General features: G+C 48.4%; 5 protein-coding genes across 5 annotated transcripts; 1 reads left to right on the top strand and 4 right to left on the bottom strand.

Moving 5' to 3' along the window:
• Positions 1–438: 438 nt before the first annotated feature.
• Positions 439–1,388, top strand: VTN00DRAFT_6367 (uncharacterized protein; the record flags this gene model as incomplete). Its single annotated transcript, XM_069432995.1, has 3 exons — positions 439–584; positions 670–743; positions 862–1,388. The coding sequence occupies 3 exons, from the start codon at positions 439–441 to the stop codon at positions 1,386–1,388; spliced, it is 747 nt and encodes a 248-aa protein (XP_069288799.1).
• Positions 1,389–1,875: 487 nt separating this feature from the next.
• On the bottom strand, positions 1,876–2,859 carry VTN00DRAFT_6366 (uncharacterized protein; the record flags this gene model as incomplete). Its single annotated transcript, XM_069432994.1, has 3 exons — positions 1,876–2,050; positions 2,186–2,261; positions 2,655–2,859. The coding sequence occupies 3 exons, from the start codon at positions 2,857–2,859 to the stop codon at positions 1,876–1,878; spliced, it is 456 nt and encodes a 151-aa protein (XP_069288798.1).
• Positions 2,860–3,665: 806 nt separating this feature from the next.
• On the bottom strand, positions 3,666–11,479 carry VTN00DRAFT_6365 (uncharacterized protein; the record flags this gene model as incomplete). The annotated part of the gene is made up of 10 exons (XM_069432993.1): positions 3,666–4,547; positions 4,614–4,934; positions 4,993–6,755; positions 6,812–7,105; positions 7,163–8,864; positions 9,333–9,778; positions 9,831–10,410; positions 10,464–10,989; positions 11,040–11,373; positions 11,425–11,479. 10 exons carry the CDS (start codon positions 11,477–11,479, stop codon positions 3,666–3,668), a joined length of 6,903 nt encoding a protein of 2,300 aa, XP_069288797.1.
• A 177-nt stretch (positions 11,480–11,656) lies between these two features.
• VTN00DRAFT_6364 (uncharacterized protein) lies at positions 11,657–14,243 on the bottom strand (the record flags this gene model as incomplete). The annotated part of the gene is made up of 2 exons (XM_069432992.1): positions 11,657–12,068; positions 13,540–14,243. 2 exons carry the CDS (start codon positions 14,241–14,243, stop codon positions 11,657–11,659), a joined length of 1,116 nt encoding a protein of 371 aa, XP_069288796.1.
• A 209-nt stretch (positions 14,244–14,452) lies between these two features.
• VTN00DRAFT_6363 (uncharacterized protein) lies at positions 14,453–16,505 on the bottom strand (the record flags this gene model as incomplete). Its single annotated transcript, XM_069432991.1, has 7 exons — positions 14,453–14,511; positions 14,573–14,616; positions 14,685–15,021; positions 15,070–15,209; positions 15,280–15,602; positions 15,657–16,315; positions 16,379–16,505. The coding sequence occupies 7 exons, from the start codon at positions 16,503–16,505 to the stop codon at positions 14,453–14,455; spliced, it is 1,689 nt and encodes a 562-aa protein (XP_069288795.1).
• Positions 16,506–17,539: the final 1,034 nt, after the last annotated feature.

Raw genomic sequence — 17,539 nt, 5'->3', positions numbered from 1 at the left:
AGAAGTCCTATCTATGCCGAGGGGCAAGCACTCGAAAGCGGAAAAGAGAGCTTTTCTGCGATCGGATGATCCAATTGGTTATAAATTGAACACAAAAAAGACAACGCAAGTGATAGGTTTCGACAAGATGACAACAGAACGCTCCGGTCGCAGATCCCGCCGTTCTGCGCGAATAAGTTGTATAGACCTCGAGAGAGGTGGGCTGGAAGTGACGCCCTTATCGATAAGCTTGTGTCTGTTTGCTCTGTTTGCGCGGGCTGCGGCACCAGCCACCGAGGGTCCAGGCACGGCTGTGGCTTCGTGTCCTTCCCCAGACTTCAGGCCAGGTCGATCAGAAAGCTCTCAGCTTTCCTCTCCTCTTACCCTTTCTTCTCTCTCAAGACAAGAAATTAACAAGCAGAACGGGGTCTGGCCTGACCCGGCTGCTGCTGTGTCACGATGCACTCATCCCTGAACCGCGCCCAGGCCGTCTTCGGCTTCTTCACCACCGTGGCCTTCTTCGTCGCCGCCCTGGCTGCGCTCTCGGTGCTGCTGCACCCGGCTGACGATGTCACGAGCAGCGTGGAGTTGAAGAATGTGCAGGTGTATGTTATTCCATTGCCCAATGACCGAATCCTCCGATGGAGATTTATCAGTGGTGGAGCTTTGAAAAGCTAATCCAACGAGCAGGATCAAAGGCCGGCCGCACTACTACTCGACCAAGAAGGAGGAATATGCGCGGATCCAGTTTGATCTGGATGCTGGTATGTAATCTGATTCCATTCTCACTTTCTTTCTGTCTCCAGAACGAACACCCAATTTCCCGACGACGCAGCTCGCCGTACATGTACATATGACGCTAATTGTATTCGATATCTACAGACCTCTCCCCCCTCTTCAACTGGAACACGAAACAACTCTTCGTCTACGTCCTAGCCTCCTACCCCTCTTCGTCCTCCAAAGGGAACGCCACCGTCAACTCCGAATCCATCATCTGGGACACCATCATTCCCGCCCCGGAGTCCCCATACTCCCTAGCCTCCCTGCGCGAGCGCTTCTTCCCGGCCTCAACAAAGTCATCCGTTTCTTCCAACAGAAACAAAGCTTCCTCTAAGAACCGCAAGCCATCGACGAAGAACAACCGCCCCGGCGTCCTCCGCCTCCGGAACCAGAAGCCCAAGTACCAGATTACCGATATCACGGGGAAGATGGCCGAGCGGGGCAACGCGACGCTCATCGTTGGCTGGAACGTCCAGCCGTGGGTGGGTGCGCTCTGGTGGAGTCCTGGCACGGGGGCGGTGCCTCGGACGACTGGGCAGGCGGGGAGAAGCAAGGCGTTTGATTTCCCTGCGTTGAAGGGGAGTAACAGGCCTGATGCAGCAAAGGAGCATAAGGTTCAGGAATCTTGATGGGACTTGTGGCCAAAGCATATCTAATTGAGTCGGAATCAAAAAGATATTTCTGGTCTCTGATTTTGAGATTATTATTATCTACCTGGGGATCTGTACTTGTTGAATATTATACCCGTTGCATCTTACACTGCCGTGCAGCCTGTACCAAATGCCATAGTTTTGCTTTGTTTTTCTATACGATATAGATCCCAAAGGAAAGTCTGGTTTCACTGACGATCTACACAAAATAATTCCCAACGAGCGAGAAAACAGAAAAAGCACAGATATTCTCAATTATCCTTGGACCATTCCATCCCGTCCACGACTGACGCCGTCCTCGCAAGCCGGTCAAACGAGTCAGTCTCAGTTGGACAATCTTCATTAAACCCTAAACGGCATCAATCATATCACAAACACATAAAAGATACAAAAAGCCAAAAGTCAACGCTTAATCGTACAAAGACCCTCAGGACTCAGACAAGAGTAAAACTAGAACGGCAATCAATCACGACGGAATCGTCCCATAATTCCTCTCCATGGTCGAGTGTCCACCGTTCTGGATCTGCTCCGAGTAAACGCCCGGTGCTTTTCGGCTCGCAGCGCGACCCTCTGCGGTCTGGGAGCGGCGTGTGTAGTAGACGTATTCGAGGTAGAAGGCGTGGACGTGGCCGGGGAAGTAGCTGTAAATAGATCAGGTAGGTAGTGTTAGTAAAGTGTGTAACACAGATTGATCGGACCGCTTTCTTTTTGCGGTGGGGTCAAGATATGGGACTTTTTTTCGTTAAAGAATAGAAGCATAGAAGGATAAGGCTCACCCTAGGATCGTGAGGAGGATATTGATGAAAAAGTCCACGCTGCAGCCGGAGATGATGAAGACGCCGACGGGAGGGACTAGATAATAGGTTAGGTAGCTGCGTTAGTGACCATAATTCCTTGTAAAGAAAGTGAAATTGACTGGGGAACCAAAATAAATCAATTGAAACAGAAAAAAACCCATTTCCTCATAAACAAAGCTTACCCGTGATTCTAAAAATATACAAGACCCAACCAAAAAGCAAAAGCGACAGCAAAAGAAAAAAGAAAAAAGAAAAAAGAAAAAAAATCAATACATACGCAACAAGGTAACAATAACCAGACACAGAATCGACCCCGTTTCCGCCATGATTGAACTGAATCCAATCCAATCCAATCCAATGAATTGAATCGAATCAACCAATCAATCAACAGATCAGATCAGAACCGATCTCAATCTCAATTAATTCGCAATAGTCACTCTCTCCCCACCCAGAGCTGCTTCCGCTACGACCGGAGCAGCTCGAGCTCGAGCTGAAGCTTGTGAGGCGTGCGCCTGGGCCTTCTGCTTCGTTGAGAAAACCGCCCAGCTAGGCTCCCAGCACGAGCAGAGGTAGCTCAGGAATATAATCGCAAAGTAGAGCACGAAGATGAGGTAGGGGACGTTGTCGTCGATCGGGGAGTTTAGGCGCTTCATGGGGAATTGTGGAGAGAGAGGGCCCGGGGCGGCAGGGGGTTTTGAAGGGGGTAAGATTAGGGTAGGGTGGTACAAGGGGGTACGGTTTAGATAGTATATACTACGTCAAAGTATCCAAGGGTGTCAGCCAGCCAGTGAGAGGAGAGGAATAAGCCTCTGAATGGACGGGGATCAAAGCGATCAAACAGCAGAAGAGTAGGGAATGGAGGAGAAAAGGAGTCATCAGCGAGGACGAAAGAAAATCACGGAACCCGCGGCAGCGACGCTTGGGTGACGTCATCTATACAAGGAGATTTATACAACTTCGGCTGTCCGTTTCCGGCCCTGTCACACCCACTTTGGGTTAGTGTGCACAGCCACCTGTGGACCGCGTGGCGTAGGGCTGAAGCATGGACTTTGAAGTATATTCCGGGTATACCTCAGGTATCTGTATAAGTGGACGTGACAGCCTTGGATCCGTACCGTATGCACGATCATTGTTCGTTTACTTTTGTTTTGACCCTTATTAAATAACATATCTACATGCAAACTTCCCTCCATTCGGAGCCGCAGACATCCCGCGGGGTCAAGGAAAACATCCTTTGATAATGCTTGGTGCGTTCAAAGGTAAAAACCTTGGCCAGGACATTGAAAGAACTCAGAGAAAGAATGAAGCACACAAATGAATGCAATTTCACAAGCAAATTGGACGAGGTGTGCTGGAAGTGTTAGACATGTCTGAAGTCAAGCATCAGTTTAAGTCCACAGTACTAGTAAAAATAGCGACACGTAAACACCGCAGGCTTTATTTATCGCTCACTTTGTCTCTACTTGTCTGCTTGCTCTAACGTTGCTGCTTCTTTGCGGACGATAGGGCTCAGCAATGGCGACTTGAGCGCAACATCGCTTGCTAGCTCCATCAACGACCTCTTGCCCAGGACGTCGAATACAGCCACGTCGGCTTTAGTCTCCCGATAGAGCCAGTTGCGCAGCTCAACAGCCGCCAATGAGTCGAAACCGTATGTTGCCATAAACTGGGTTGGGTCGATGCTTTCGACAGGAATCGCAAGCATGCTGGCAATCTTGGCGATCGTGGAGTCACAGACCACACTGGCCGCGTCAGCAAGTGTTTCAGCTGTTGGTAGGGCATCTCGCAGGCGGATGTTGGTGGTATTAGTCTGGATTTCTCTCGTCACTGCTCTATTCATCTGGAACAAGTGGGAAACCCTGGCATCGTGGAACCAGAATGGTGCATCGCTGCTGTCAGTTCCTTCACCTGTACCCGGAGTGACGAGCCTTGTGATAATCTGGCATGACTTGTGAGTTCGACGTGGCTCGAGGATAGCATGCTTGAGCATGGTTAGAAATTCCGCTTCTGAGAGGACAACAAAAAGAGAATGGTTCACGACGCGTGCGGCGTACTCCTGGTTCTCGGCCACAAAACCCACCGAAGCTATCGGACCAAGATCCAGCGTGACTATAGGTAGCCTCTTCGTGGCGCCATGGCGGGCAAACGCATCCTGGAAAGTAGAGCCAGCTGTATAATTTCCCTGACTCCATGTGCCCACAATCCCCGCTGACGATGATAGCATGACGAAGAAGTCCAGATCCATGTTAGCGAACAATGCGTACAGAATCTGAGTGCCTGTGACTTTTGGCCGGAGAGCGTCCTGGAACTTATCATAAGACATCGACCTAAATATGGAATCCTGCAAATTGTGTCAGTCCTTGAAACTCGTTCTGTTGATTTCTGGAGAGGAGCAGGGTCTCCTTACGTTAAGGACCATGCCGCCATGGATTATCCCCCGGATTGGTGGCATCAGACGTCTGCTACTTTCCATGACAGCAATGAGTTGAGAGAGATCGGAGAGATCACATTTGTGTACGGCGATGTTGGTACCGTCTTGCTTCAATTTTTCAACAAGAATTGCGGCCTCAGGTTTGTCTGCGCCAGACCGGGATACAAATATCAGATTCTTCGCACCATTTTCAACCATCCACGACGCGACAGATCGTCCTAATCCACCAAGCCCTCCAACAAGTAAATATGAGGCATCTTCCCTAAGACGGAAGGCATGTGTGGGCGTTGGAAGCACCTGCACCTGTCAGCAACCATGGAGACGTTGGAAACATGACTGGCCTATAGTCCCTCACCTTAACTTGTTCGTCAGATCCAGTGACGATTATAACCTTTCCGAGATGCGTTCTAGTCTGCATTGCTTGGAAAGCATCTTCAACTCGAGAGATGGGGTAAACATCGAATGGGCTGATATGGGTGATCACCTTCGTCCTAACTAATTCCATCACTCGAGCCATCAAGGCAGCTCCCAGTGGCTGTCGGTGGCGGAAGACAGCTTCTATATTGACGCTGAAGAACGTGACGTTCTTAATAAAGGAGCCCATTTCAAGCCTAGAATTGGACACCATGTCTTTCTTTCCTAATTCAACAAATCTCCCAAACATGGCGATACAGTTCCAGCTTTCGCGGAGAAGCTCGCCCGAAAGAGAATTTAGAATCACGTCGACTCCTTTGCCGTTGGTCATTCTTAGGACTCCATCTGCGAAAGAGACATCTCTGCTATCGAATATATGGTCTTCTGGTATTCCGTAGGTGTTCATAATAAAGTGCTTCTTTTGTAATGTCGAAGTCGTCACGAAGATCTCCGCTCCTATCCATTTCGAGAGCATGATGGCTGCTTGACCGATGCCACCAGCTGCAGAGTGGATAAGGATAGTTTCCCCTTTTTGTAGTCGTGCAGTGTCAACAATGGACAGGTATGCTGAGCAATGCGCAACCGGTAGAGATGCAGCCCCCTCGAAGGACATATCTTCCGGAATTAGCTGCACCTGGTTTCCTGGAACACGAACATAGCTGCTACAGGCGCCGAAGGTCCAAGTACAAACGCGATCCCCCGCCTTCAAGTAAGTAATATTTCTTCCAACCCTGGCTATAATGCCACTGCATTCACTGCCAAGGTAATTATCCACAAGTTGACCCATGGCTACCATTAGGTCGCGGAAGTTGAGTCCTGATGCTATAACCTTAATTTCGACTTCATCGTAAAGCAATTCTTCTCGTTGCATTGCAGGATCTTCAACAAACCGGAGAGTATCAAAAAGGCCCGGTATCCCCAGCTCAAGTTTCAGTGATCTCCCAGGCTGATCGAAAGATTGTAGTTCAGGCACAGGCTGTCGAGTTTCCCGCGCGATGAAATTGTTAGACGCAACGTCCTCCACAATGCGTGGTATCTTCACACGACCATCTCGTTCGCTGAATTCGAAGTCCGCTTTTCCAAACCCTTCAACATTCTGGAAAGCGGATCTGAAGACCTGTACAACAACTTCGGCTGCTCTTTTGTCTGACAACGGCTGTATAGCATCCAAATCAAGCGTCACGAATTTCTTACTCTGTTCCTCAGACCGAATAGTACGTAAAAGACCGCTGATAAGGCTGAGTTCCGGATTGATAGACTCTATAGTGGCGCCGCGGGTTAACCATAAGACTCCTTTGCTGGAATATATCATGCGGCGGATACTCTCGTAGGTCTCACGCTTAACATTGTAGAGCACAGGTTTTGACAACTCGTCGAGAAATATGCAAACTCTGTTTTCAAATATCTGTGGAGGGGATTCCAGGCCGCACAGAGCAGGCCTGGATCCGCTCAGAGCCTCAATTGACTCGATGATGTCATCCACAGACACTTGAACTCCAAAGAAGGTGTTAACTATCACACATTCTGGATAAGAAGGTTGCGTCTCTTCAACTGCTGTTGTGAGGATGGTGCTGTAACTATGGTCAATCTCGTCAGGAAAGTCTCGAAGGCAGATATCCAATCCTGAAAATGAAGTGCTTCTGAGGTTGACCTCCCACTCCACTTCATTGAGTGCCGGGCCAGACGTACGCCCCTCCTTGGCACCTGGTTTGACATCGTTAGAATCCATCAGGCTGACAGTAATGCAACCAAGCACTTACCCAGCCACCATCCTGGCAGATTTCCAAATATGACTGCAAGTCGAAGAGGCATGTGCGTGAGCTCCAACAGAATGAGCTTCCCACCTGGCCTTAGTAGCTTCCTAATATTGTGCAGGGTCTTTCTTATCTCCGACGTTGCATGCAAAACATTCGAGGCGATGATTAAGTCGTAGCTGCCTGCAGCAAAGCCCTGGATGTCTGGGGCACCCTCAATATCCAGTCGCTTGAAATCCATTAAAGAAGACCATTGTTCAAAGTTAACGCGTGCCCTTTCGAAGAATCCATATGAGATATCTGTGAAATCGTAATGTGAGAATCGAGGATATTTTTCTCCGTATCCACCTAGCATACGAAGAATGGGCAACGTAATTGCGCCAGTTCCAGCACCAACCTCTAAAATCTTCATGTCTGGCCGCTTATTAGCAAGTTTGTCTATTATCGCCGCTACCTGTTCGTAACAACGATCCATCCCAAAGGCTGTGCGATAAGCTTCGTAAAGAAGGTCTCCCTCCATCATCAATGCCAAGGGATCGATCTCTTTCCGCAGAATACGCGCTAGATTCTCTCCCACTCGACAGAGCAGTCGCCCTTCTGCACGGGAGTTTTCAGCAGCCCGGATTAGTCCCTGCTGCTCTTGCTCTGTCGCTGATATCCATTTTGATGTCTGGTGCGGCATTTCTCCTTTGGCCACCTTATCGCTTACACGCTTCATTGATTGATAGAATAGTTGGTGATGGGTTTGCATCTTCACAATTTCTGCAGGTTTGATTTCGCGGAGTGCCCGTTTCAGAAATAGAAAGGCGGTTGCCTCGAGTGTCGATATCACTGACGACAATTCCTCGTCGCGGTCCCAACTGGGGAAGATGTATTTCGCATCAGCAAAATTGATAAGGTCAATATCTTCGTCCCAGATCATGTTAAAGCATAATTTCCTTGGTTCTGTTTTGCCCGTAGATGCCGTATGAGGAATTGAAGAGCATCGGAGATCTTTCACCTCGATCAATGGCTTGGGGATGGAATCTTCATCTGCTAACACTGTAATGCTAGCAGTGGCATGCCCATATCCTTTCCAGGTCGCTGAAGATGCCACCTTCAACTTCTTACCCGGAATGTTCAATCCGCTATTAGAAATTGTCATATATTTGATGAAGGTAGGTACGAGTGGATTCTCCAGCTCGCGACCACCAGCGGTGAGAGCCGGGAATATTGTCTGAATAACCGAATCAAGGGTTGCAGGATGAAGAATATATGGATATTCGAATCTATGAGGCATAAACGTTGTTGTATCTGGGACGGAAATCAGGCCTAGAGAAATGTGTCCAGTCTTCGAACTTCGTAGGCTCACAAAATTTTGGAAAGCAGGACCATAGGATAGGCCAATATTATCGAGTCTCCCGTACATTTCCTTGATATTAATGGGATTTTCACACAACTGTTTATGAGTAGCAAAGACCTCATTAATAGCCAGCTCCTTGTGTCGTATTTCTCGATTGCTATCTACCTCTCCCGAGCTGCTTGGGGTTATCGCCGCGACACATCCACGACAGTGTTCGGTCCACACGTCCTCCCCTGATGTAGAGAAGAGACGGAATTCGTACCACTGATCAGACGATGCGACAGATGATGTACTCAGGGGCCTGAGTGTGAACGTAATTTCCACCCCTTCATTATTCTCGGGAACTGTTATGGCCTTGCTAAGGTTGATGTCGCGAAGTCTGAAACCAACCACCTGTACAGAAGCTCTCGTTGATGTTTGCTGCATCGCTTCAATGGCCATTGTTATCATGCCTGCTGCAGGGTATAGAATATTTTGCTGAACCTTATGATCCTTGACCCACGGCAGTTCGGATGTTCGAATGAAGCCCCGCCAGCGAGGCTCTATGGGATTGAAATCCGCCACTGGGGCCCCGAGAAGGTCATGTCGTGCATCCTTCCTGTGTCGATACGCATGACTAATACGAGATTCATGCCAGTATCGTGTTGAATGATTCCATGGATATGGAGGTAAGTCAACGACGGTCTGAGGTTGGAACCTGCTTGCTGGATTGTTGACCTGACGAAGGTCAATCAAGTAACCGTTTGCGAGGAGCTCACTGGCCATTCCATGTAGGCTATGTACGGCGTCACAATCCCGTACGAGGCAGGAACAGTAAGGTATTTTCGCATTTATTTGCTCTTTTCCGGCGTCGATATCACTGAGCGTCTGTTTGATAGGACTGGCCAAGGCCGAGTGTGGCCCAATCTCAATCAACATGTCTATGTTTAAACCGGCTCCCAAGATTTTCCTACCGTCTATTTTCGGACCCAATAATGTGCTCCGCAAAGCTGCCGAAAACAAAACAGGTGACACCAAATTTTGGACCCAGTATTCTTCTCCAAGTTGGCTTTTGTCAATCAGAGAGCCAGTTACAGAGGAATAGAACTGTACATCACCGCAGTTTTGTGCGTGCAGGGTTTTCAATAACTCCGAGTATTTGCATGCAACTTGCTTCATGTGATAGGAATGATAAGCAACATTTACCTTCAAGAGGCGGGAAAATACGGCCCGAGTCTGAAGAAGCCGTTCCAGCTCCAGTATGGCACAACTGTCTCCCGAGACCGTCACACTTTGAGGACTATTATAACACGCAATGTTCATTTTACCGACTGAAACCTGAGCAATGTACTTCTCAGTCTCTTCCGCAGACAAGCCAACTGCGATCATGCTGCCGTGATGATTTCTTAGAGCAGCCATCTGAGAGGAGAGCAGGCCTCTGTAGTATGCAGCCAGCATCGCCGACTCTAGCGATAAAGCACCAGCTGCATAAGCTGCTGCAATCTCACCACTTGAATGGCCGACCACTGCACTTGGTTCCACATGCCAGGAGCGCAGCAAATCCACCAGAGCAATCTGAACTGCGGTACAGACAGGCTGGCTGAACTTGGGTTCATGGATCCTACTCGTGGCCTTGTCTCGGCGTAGTTCGTCTATTAGGAAGTTAGAATTACTAAACATCGACTTAGGGTGAAAACTGCTCACCTATAATATGCCACGAACAGCCAAGCTGCGCCAGGAAGATGTCCGCCTTCAGGAGAGTGTTATTAAACACTGGATAAGCTCCACAGAGTTCAACGCCCATTCTTGCCCATTGAGCTCCCTGGCCAGTAAAAACGAATCCCAATCTTGGCATCCGCAAGGAGCGGCGGAAAGTATTCTCATTCTCCAGTTCTTGAATGAGCTCTGCTAGCGTGGAAGCAGATACTGCTAGCTTGTATGGGAACATTGTCCTCTTCTCTGAAAGTGTGAAAGCAAGATTTCGCAGTAGGGTCTGTTCATTATTGCAGCTGTTGCTTTTCAGATAATCTATCGTGTGACGAATCATCGCTTCTCCGGCAATGTTATCATTTGCAGTAAAGAGAAATAATTTGCGGGTGTTCACTGTTTCAAGGTTGTGAGGAGATGAAGGAGACGCCATTCCTGAAAATGAGCACGAATACCCATTAGGGTAGGTTCTTGCTTCGTCCAGAATGACATGTGCATTTGTCCCACCGTAACCGAAACTGTTAACGGAAGCTCGTCGGACACCGTGAGATGACCATTTCTCGAGGGTGATAGGGATCTGCTAAAGGTTAGCCGTGAGTAGGAAGATGGGGTTCAATTGATAATATCTACCTTGAGATTCCAACGATCGATCGGAATCCGCTTATTTGGTCTTTCAAAATTGAGGTTCGGAGGAATTAGACCCTTTTCTAGACAAAGGACTGCCTTTATCACTCCGGCGAGTCCGCTAGCGCCTTCAAGATGACCGATATTGGTCTTTACTGACCCAACAATAAGCGGATTGTGTTTGTGTCTCCCAGGGCCAAAAACGTTTTGTATGGCTGTCATCTCTATAGGGTCCCCTGCTTGAGTCCCAGTACCGTGGGCTTCGAAATATCCAGTATCTCGTGGATCCAGACCGGCCTTCTTATAGACAGATCGCATCAGATTCTCCTGGGCTTCGCGACTTGGGAGGGTAATACCAGTGGTACGCCCATCCGAGTTCACGCCGGTTCCCCGGATTATGGCTCGGATGGGATCGCCATCACGTAGGGCCGTTTCCAGCGGCTTTAGAATGACCGTAGCACATCCCTCTCCACGTCCGTATCCGTTTGCACGATCGTCAAATGTATATGACTTTCCCTCTGGATTAAGAAACCTATTAAGGGGGTGAGTGAATGAATGGAAACAATAAAAGGATAGGCTTACCCTAGCAAACTCATAGAGATCATAACATCTGGGTTGAATATTAGATTTGTTCCTCCAACTATCGCCTGATCTGCTTCACCTGTACGAATACTTTGACAGGCAAGGTGCATTGCAACTAAACTTCCAGAGCAAGCAGTGTCAACTGTAACGCTTGGCCCCTTGAGATCAAAGAAGTATGACACCCTGTTCGATAGAATAGCTTGCCCGTTCCCAGTGGAATAATATAGCGGCACTTGCTCCGTATCGCGATATATGGTGTCGGTATAGTCTTTATTGAACACGCCGACATATACTGCTGTCTTAGTTCCAACTACCTTTTTAATTGGGAGACCAGCTGTGCAAGTTAGCAAACGTCATTTGGAAGAAAGGGGATACGTGTACCGACCATTCTCGAGTGCCTCGTAGGCAGATTCCAGCTGGAGTCTTTGTTGCGGATCCATGGCCTGCTATCATTGGTATCCATCATTATACAATGCGGGAAAAGTGATAGGATACCTTTGCTTCATTTGCACTGATATTGAAAAATGATGCATCGAAGCACGCAATATCTTCCTCAAGAAAGTGCCCACCTCGAACATTCATCTAGGGCTTATTAGTCCTTGTATCCCTGAAGGTATCTAAGCAGGGGACGGTACTGCGCCATTCCGATCCGCGTCTGGGTGGTAAAAACCGCCCAGGTTAAATCTTTCGGAAGGAACTTCTGACCAGGCGCTCCTCGCTTCGGATATCATTTTCCAAAGAGCATCAGGACTCCTGGCACCTCCGGGAAAGCGTGCACTGATGCCAATGATTGCAATTTGGACGTCTTTGGTGGACAAGCCATTCGAAAGGTGGCTGTGAGTCGATAAGTTCGAGGCATACCCAGAATTTTGGTTGTCCACTTCTGGTTCCGCGATAGTTTCACAGAGTGATTCCGCCCCATTTGGATGCTTCCTGGTGTCCTCTTGGTCCATGAAACCTGGCTTTATTCCGTTAGAAGGCCTTGCCATGGACTCTGGGGTTGCTTCCACGCGTTCCTCGAATGATGAGCTGATTGTGGAATGTTATTTGCGATTTGAGTATGAAACTGAAGTTGAAACAGCAGAGTTGACGAGACGATGACTAGCGGCCCCGTAACACAAGGAGTACGTGATCATTTTTTCGTGAAACAAAGCTCCTGGCAAGGAAGAAGGAGTGATCGAGTTGCGGCATGCGGATTGGCAGTTTTCAGGAAATCGAGTTAGGAGGGAAGAGATAAATAAAGTTTCGACGATGATATCTTTTGAAATAAAAAGAAATAGCACAATTCGTAGTGCTTGATGAGAGTAAAGGCGCCGGTAAATCATGTGAATTGATAATACTTCAAATTGTCGATATGAATTGCTAGAAACCCTTGCTCCCGGACTAGCATTATAACTTGCAGCTCCATTGAAAGAACGAAGAAAAACGACAAGCTGTGATTGAACATTCTGTAGAGTGAACTTGTTACAAGAAACTTTTGAAGCGACGCGGAAAAGTTGCTAACAAAATGTAATCCATGAAGTAAAATATTTCAAGATATGGCCTCAAAGATGATGACAGGTGGAGAGTCAACTTATATGGGTGAGCTTATGTCTACACCAGGATCATGAGACCTTGGTGCCATCGAAATCTTGCCATTGCTCCAATCATGTCCCTCGCCATTTTGAGGCTCAAGTTCGGAACTGGAAAGATTCTGACTCAGCACTACCATATCAGCAAGGACCCTCATGATGGAAAAAGGTGAGGCTTGATTGAAGAGGTACGTTATCTCCGGAAGATTCAGTTGAGGGATACGAGATCGAAGGGAGAGTACCACACGTATTATCTCTGTATAAAACCGGAGGAGATAGAGAGATGGTTCTGTTAGTGAGGAATGATATTTGTTCAGATATAAGCGTTGCATCGGCTTTGTGCATATGCCTATCATCCCTGGCCGGTTATATTGACAATCTGATAGGACGTCCCTTGGGTGGTGTTCGGTAGGATTTTGAATGAATAAAGAGACTGGCCTTCCATCTGGGTTTTCCCAAATAGATTATGCAGCCATTAGTCTAAACGCTCGGAACGTAAAAGCGTATCAGACCGTTCAGTATCTTAGGCTATGTGGCTTAGAAGAAATCGGGTTTAATAGATAAAGAAATGTATATAGAAGGGCGTATACGCACATCCCAAAGTGGTGATGTTGCGCCGTTCCAAGGAGTCTTCCGGACCGTCAGCCTACCACTAGCTCATTGGTATCAGAAGTCTTAAAATTCGAGAGTAGGCAGGAACTGATCAGAACCCACTATTGTCTATAGCCCACTTTAACTATCCTGGCTTTGTGTGATGAGTAGGTATGGCTCTGATGTTTTAAACATATAAATCCGAAAGGTTTAGGTTTGTGCGGGATCCATCAAGGCAGGGTACCACGTACTGTACTAATACATTGGACTGGGGACACGCTACGTTATTCTAACCATGTACAGTACTAATAAACTATCATGCCCCATTCTTTCCTGACCTATCTATCCTCGCGTAACGATGCAGAGGGAATGTGTCCCTGCTGCTCCTCCTGATCATATCCCCAACTACCATCTCCCCTGCATCTTCCACTCCATCCGGTCCACCGATCCCCCCGCCATTCAATATATTCACATCAACACCTCCTTTCTTTGACAGCGAAGGCGGCAAGTCCTCCTCCCTGGTCCCCCACCGACTTTCGTTCTGTCCCAACACAAGCACTAGTTCCTTCCCCTCGGTGAAGAAGGCGTGGTCAACCCAATTCTTGGTATACGGTTTCCCATCCAATGTAGCTGACTGAATATAAATGTTCTTATACGTTGGATCAAAGTTCTTAACTCGCACTCTCGCCGTGCGCTTCGTGATCGGCGATGTGATATTCACGGACTCGAAGAAGGGCGGAGTGATAAAGTACACATTCTGACCAGGATTTGGGAACAAGCCCATCATGGACATGGCAACGAAGGAGCCCATGGCACCGGAGTCGTCGTTTCCAGGTAAGCCGTCAGGAGTGGGCTTGAAGTACGAGGGAATGTAGTAGTGTGCGCGGAGGGCAGATTTCGCCGGGCGGCCAGCGTAGTGGTATTGGTAGACTGTCAGGAAAGCAGGCTCATTGCCGATATAGGTAATTCCGTTGTCATGGAGATAGTCAAGGCGGCGGACGAATTCGGAGGGGCCATCCAGTAAAGAGATAAGGGCTGCCATATCGTGGGGAACGAAGCTGGATAATTGACTTTGGTTAGCAGATGACAGAGAAAGAAGGTTTGTGTGAGGAGATGGCCAAATAAGGGGGTTTCGGGTTAGTAATAAAGGATAAGAACGTCTTAGTAGTGAGGAAAATGCCAGGACAAAGCAGGAGAAATGAATCATACAATTGATACTCCCAAATGCTCGACTCGAACGTCTCAGCTGCGTTATTCTGCAAAGAGCAGGCTCGCCCACTGGTATCGATGTTTGAACATATAATCGGGTCCTGCATATAGTCAGAAATCTCCCACAGATTCTGCACATCTCTCTCAGGCCTTATATCCCACCTGATAGCCCCACGTCTGGTTCAAGAACTTGGGCTGGAACCACCCTACGAAACCAGTATCGATCCCGTTTATATACGATGTTTGATCCTTTTTGAACAAATTTTGCCAATACCTCGAGGTTTCCTCGTATTTCTCAGCGTCTTCGGTTTTCTTAAGTCCGCGAGCGATCTGTGAGATGGCGAAGTCATCATAGCTGTACTCAAGTGTACGCGAGATGCTTCGCGTCATGGTCCCAAAACCCCAGTAGTCGAAGTCCTGCACAGGGATGTAGTTCAACGTCTTCCAGCTCAGCAAGCCACCACGGCCCTCGTTCGACCAGTCGTACGGCTCCTCTTCGGCGTCTTTCTTGACAGCCCCGTAACCAGTTTCCCAGTCAATACCGTCGAAAAGCCCCTTGATATATGCGTCAGCGAGCACAATATCAGCATTGGAACCGCCTTGGGTGTATCCTATGATCTATGAGAAAACTACCACTATGGTTTGGGAATGGGAGTCACCTTTACACAGCGACATTCGGCAATCTGGGAGCCACCCCAGATGCTGCTGTATGTCTATAAGCGAGCGAATCATTCGGGTGACTGCCTTGGGGTCGAGGATCGTCAAAAATGGAAGCTGAGATCGGAACGAGTCCCAGAGACTATCATAGTTAACGAAGGGGCCAACAAAATGGAGGCTTTGCTTTTGACATAAAGCGGTGCGATGCATACCAATAGAAGGAATCAAAATATGGTTCCGTACTATTCCACAGAGGGTTTTCGCCCGTATAGTCCTGGGGGTTAATCATAGTCCGATAGATTCCACTATAAAAGTTGGTGAGCAAGGATGGGTCACCTCCCTCCCTGGATACTCTGATAGGACTAAGCTTCTCCCTCCAGACTTTTTCGGCGGAAGAGTGGGTAGCGTCGAAGTCGAAGGTCGGAATTTCAGACTCTGCATTCGAGCAGGCCTGTTCGCTACTGATGAAGCTAATGCCTACCCGGGCTAGAATGGTATCATCCAGCGGAGAATGGAACCTGACAAATGCTCCTCCCTGAGTAAGACAGTTAGCAAAGAGAAATCAAACTGATGGATGGGCGAGTCAGACCGGCAGCGGGTAGCCGTTGATACTCCTGGATATTTTGAGATGCTTGACGTCCGTACTCGCGCGGGAGTCAACGAAGATCCCGTTGTCGCGTAACTCTGCAGAGCTTTTGAAGTCCGCGCAAAAGTAGAGCACGTAACTGCCAGTCCCAAAGCTAGGCAGGAAGCGGGAATTCCCCGTCATACGCCCCGTTGAGGGTTCTACGGTAATAGTACCATTGTCTTGCCTTGAATCAGAGAGATCCGTGAGGTCCATGAGGATCAGGGGGCTCGATGCGCGACCCGTGACATCTGTAGCAGTCGGAAAGCGGAAGCGGAAGAGGGATGTATGGTGAGCGACAGTCATGTCGACCCGGATACCTGACTCCAAGGTAAGGCCAAAGTAGCCCGGACTGGCCTTGACTGACCCGTCAACATAGTTGGTCGACCGGTCCTTCTTTGGATAGACACAGCCGTCGACCTCGTCACCTTTGCAGCTCCCATAGGGAAAGAGGGCGAAGTTTCCTAGGGACGGGAGGCCACCAGTGCCAGAGTCATGCATATTGGAGAAGCCTGAGATATTATCGCCGCCATAGGAGAAGCCGCCCTGGTTAGTGCTGGACTGGCTGTCTGCCACGGCCTTTGCCATGCCGTAGGGGAGCGAAGCACCAGCGAAGACATTGCCTAAGACAACAGGTCAAGAGTGCTGGCAAGGAAAACGAATTGAGAGAACATATTATTAGGTACCTCCATTCGCACTTCCTATAAGCGGATCAACATATTGCAGCACATCATAAGAGATGTTGCTGTTATTTGCTGCAAGAGAGTGTCTGAGAAGGAGAGACAAGACAAAATAACGGCGGAGCGCCATCATTGAATCCAATAAATTGATTTAACAAGACAACACAAACAAGGATGTCCTTCTAGGACTTCCGTTTTCCCCCACGCTACGGAGACCTCGAGGGAATATAAATACTAGCGCAGTCCTTGTACATCGTGGGGAAACTGCCGGTATGCCGGGTTTCGATTGATCGGCGCTTAGGAGGGAGCCTCGAGGCTTATCGCCGGGGAATGCACGGTCTAATTGGCGGCTCCTGAGGCATTCTGAATCGTAAGTGAACAGCGTAGCATGAGCAGCCTTCAAACAGTCAATAGTAAGTGGTCCGACAATCAATAATCAGTGATACTGGGACCGGGCGCCGTGGGGCGGAGAACAAAAAAGATGCCATGGAAAGGGCGACGCGGAGCTTTTCCCCTGCCCATCATGATCGTGCAAAACCAAATCCAGGCTTTTTGCGCAGCACATATTATGCCAGACGTAGAGACTTCAAAGGCGGCTTCGAGGTTATCAACACAGAGCCATCGACCAAGTGCTCTCGTTCCATATCCCCCCAATCTGTCCGTCTCTTGTTCCCCGAAAGTCGAGGACCAGCTCTCCATCACGGTGCAACTTCAGCCTAGCAGCGGAGATTACGGCACAAGGATACGAAAGCCAATGACCCCGGTCGATTCCCATTCAAGCATCTGATGCAACTGTCCATATATAACCGTGGGTATGCATCTCCGGAGAGTACTTCCATATCCGTCAAACCAGAGGGAGGGGTTGGGAGCTCTTGCAACACGATTCATCCATAGTAACTAGACTTCTGGCGGACTACATAGGCTGTGAAAACGATGAGGAAAGAGATTAAAGGATAGATATAGGTAAGGGACGCAATTCCGTTAAAAGGGTCTTTAAATTGAAGAAAAAAACTGCATCTTTGGGAATATTTATCCAGAAGTTTGCAAAATGCAAAAAGTGATACGGGTAAGTAGTATTTTAGTCTGTATTGCTGCTAAAATAGCCACTATCACTGGGTATAAAGAAGAATCAAACACCAGTACACCGTTAAGCCAATTCCCGACCAA

This window comes from Thermoascus crustaceus (assembly GCF_041956765.1).
Source record: "Thermoascus crustaceus strain CBS 181.67 unplaced genomic scaffold VTN00scaffold_3, whole genome shotgun sequence".
Lineage (NCBI taxonomy): Eukaryota > Fungi > Ascomycota > Eurotiomycetes > Eurotiales > Thermoascaceae > Thermoascus > Thermoascus crustaceus.
This window is presented reverse-complemented; position numbering and strand designations above follow the sequence as displayed.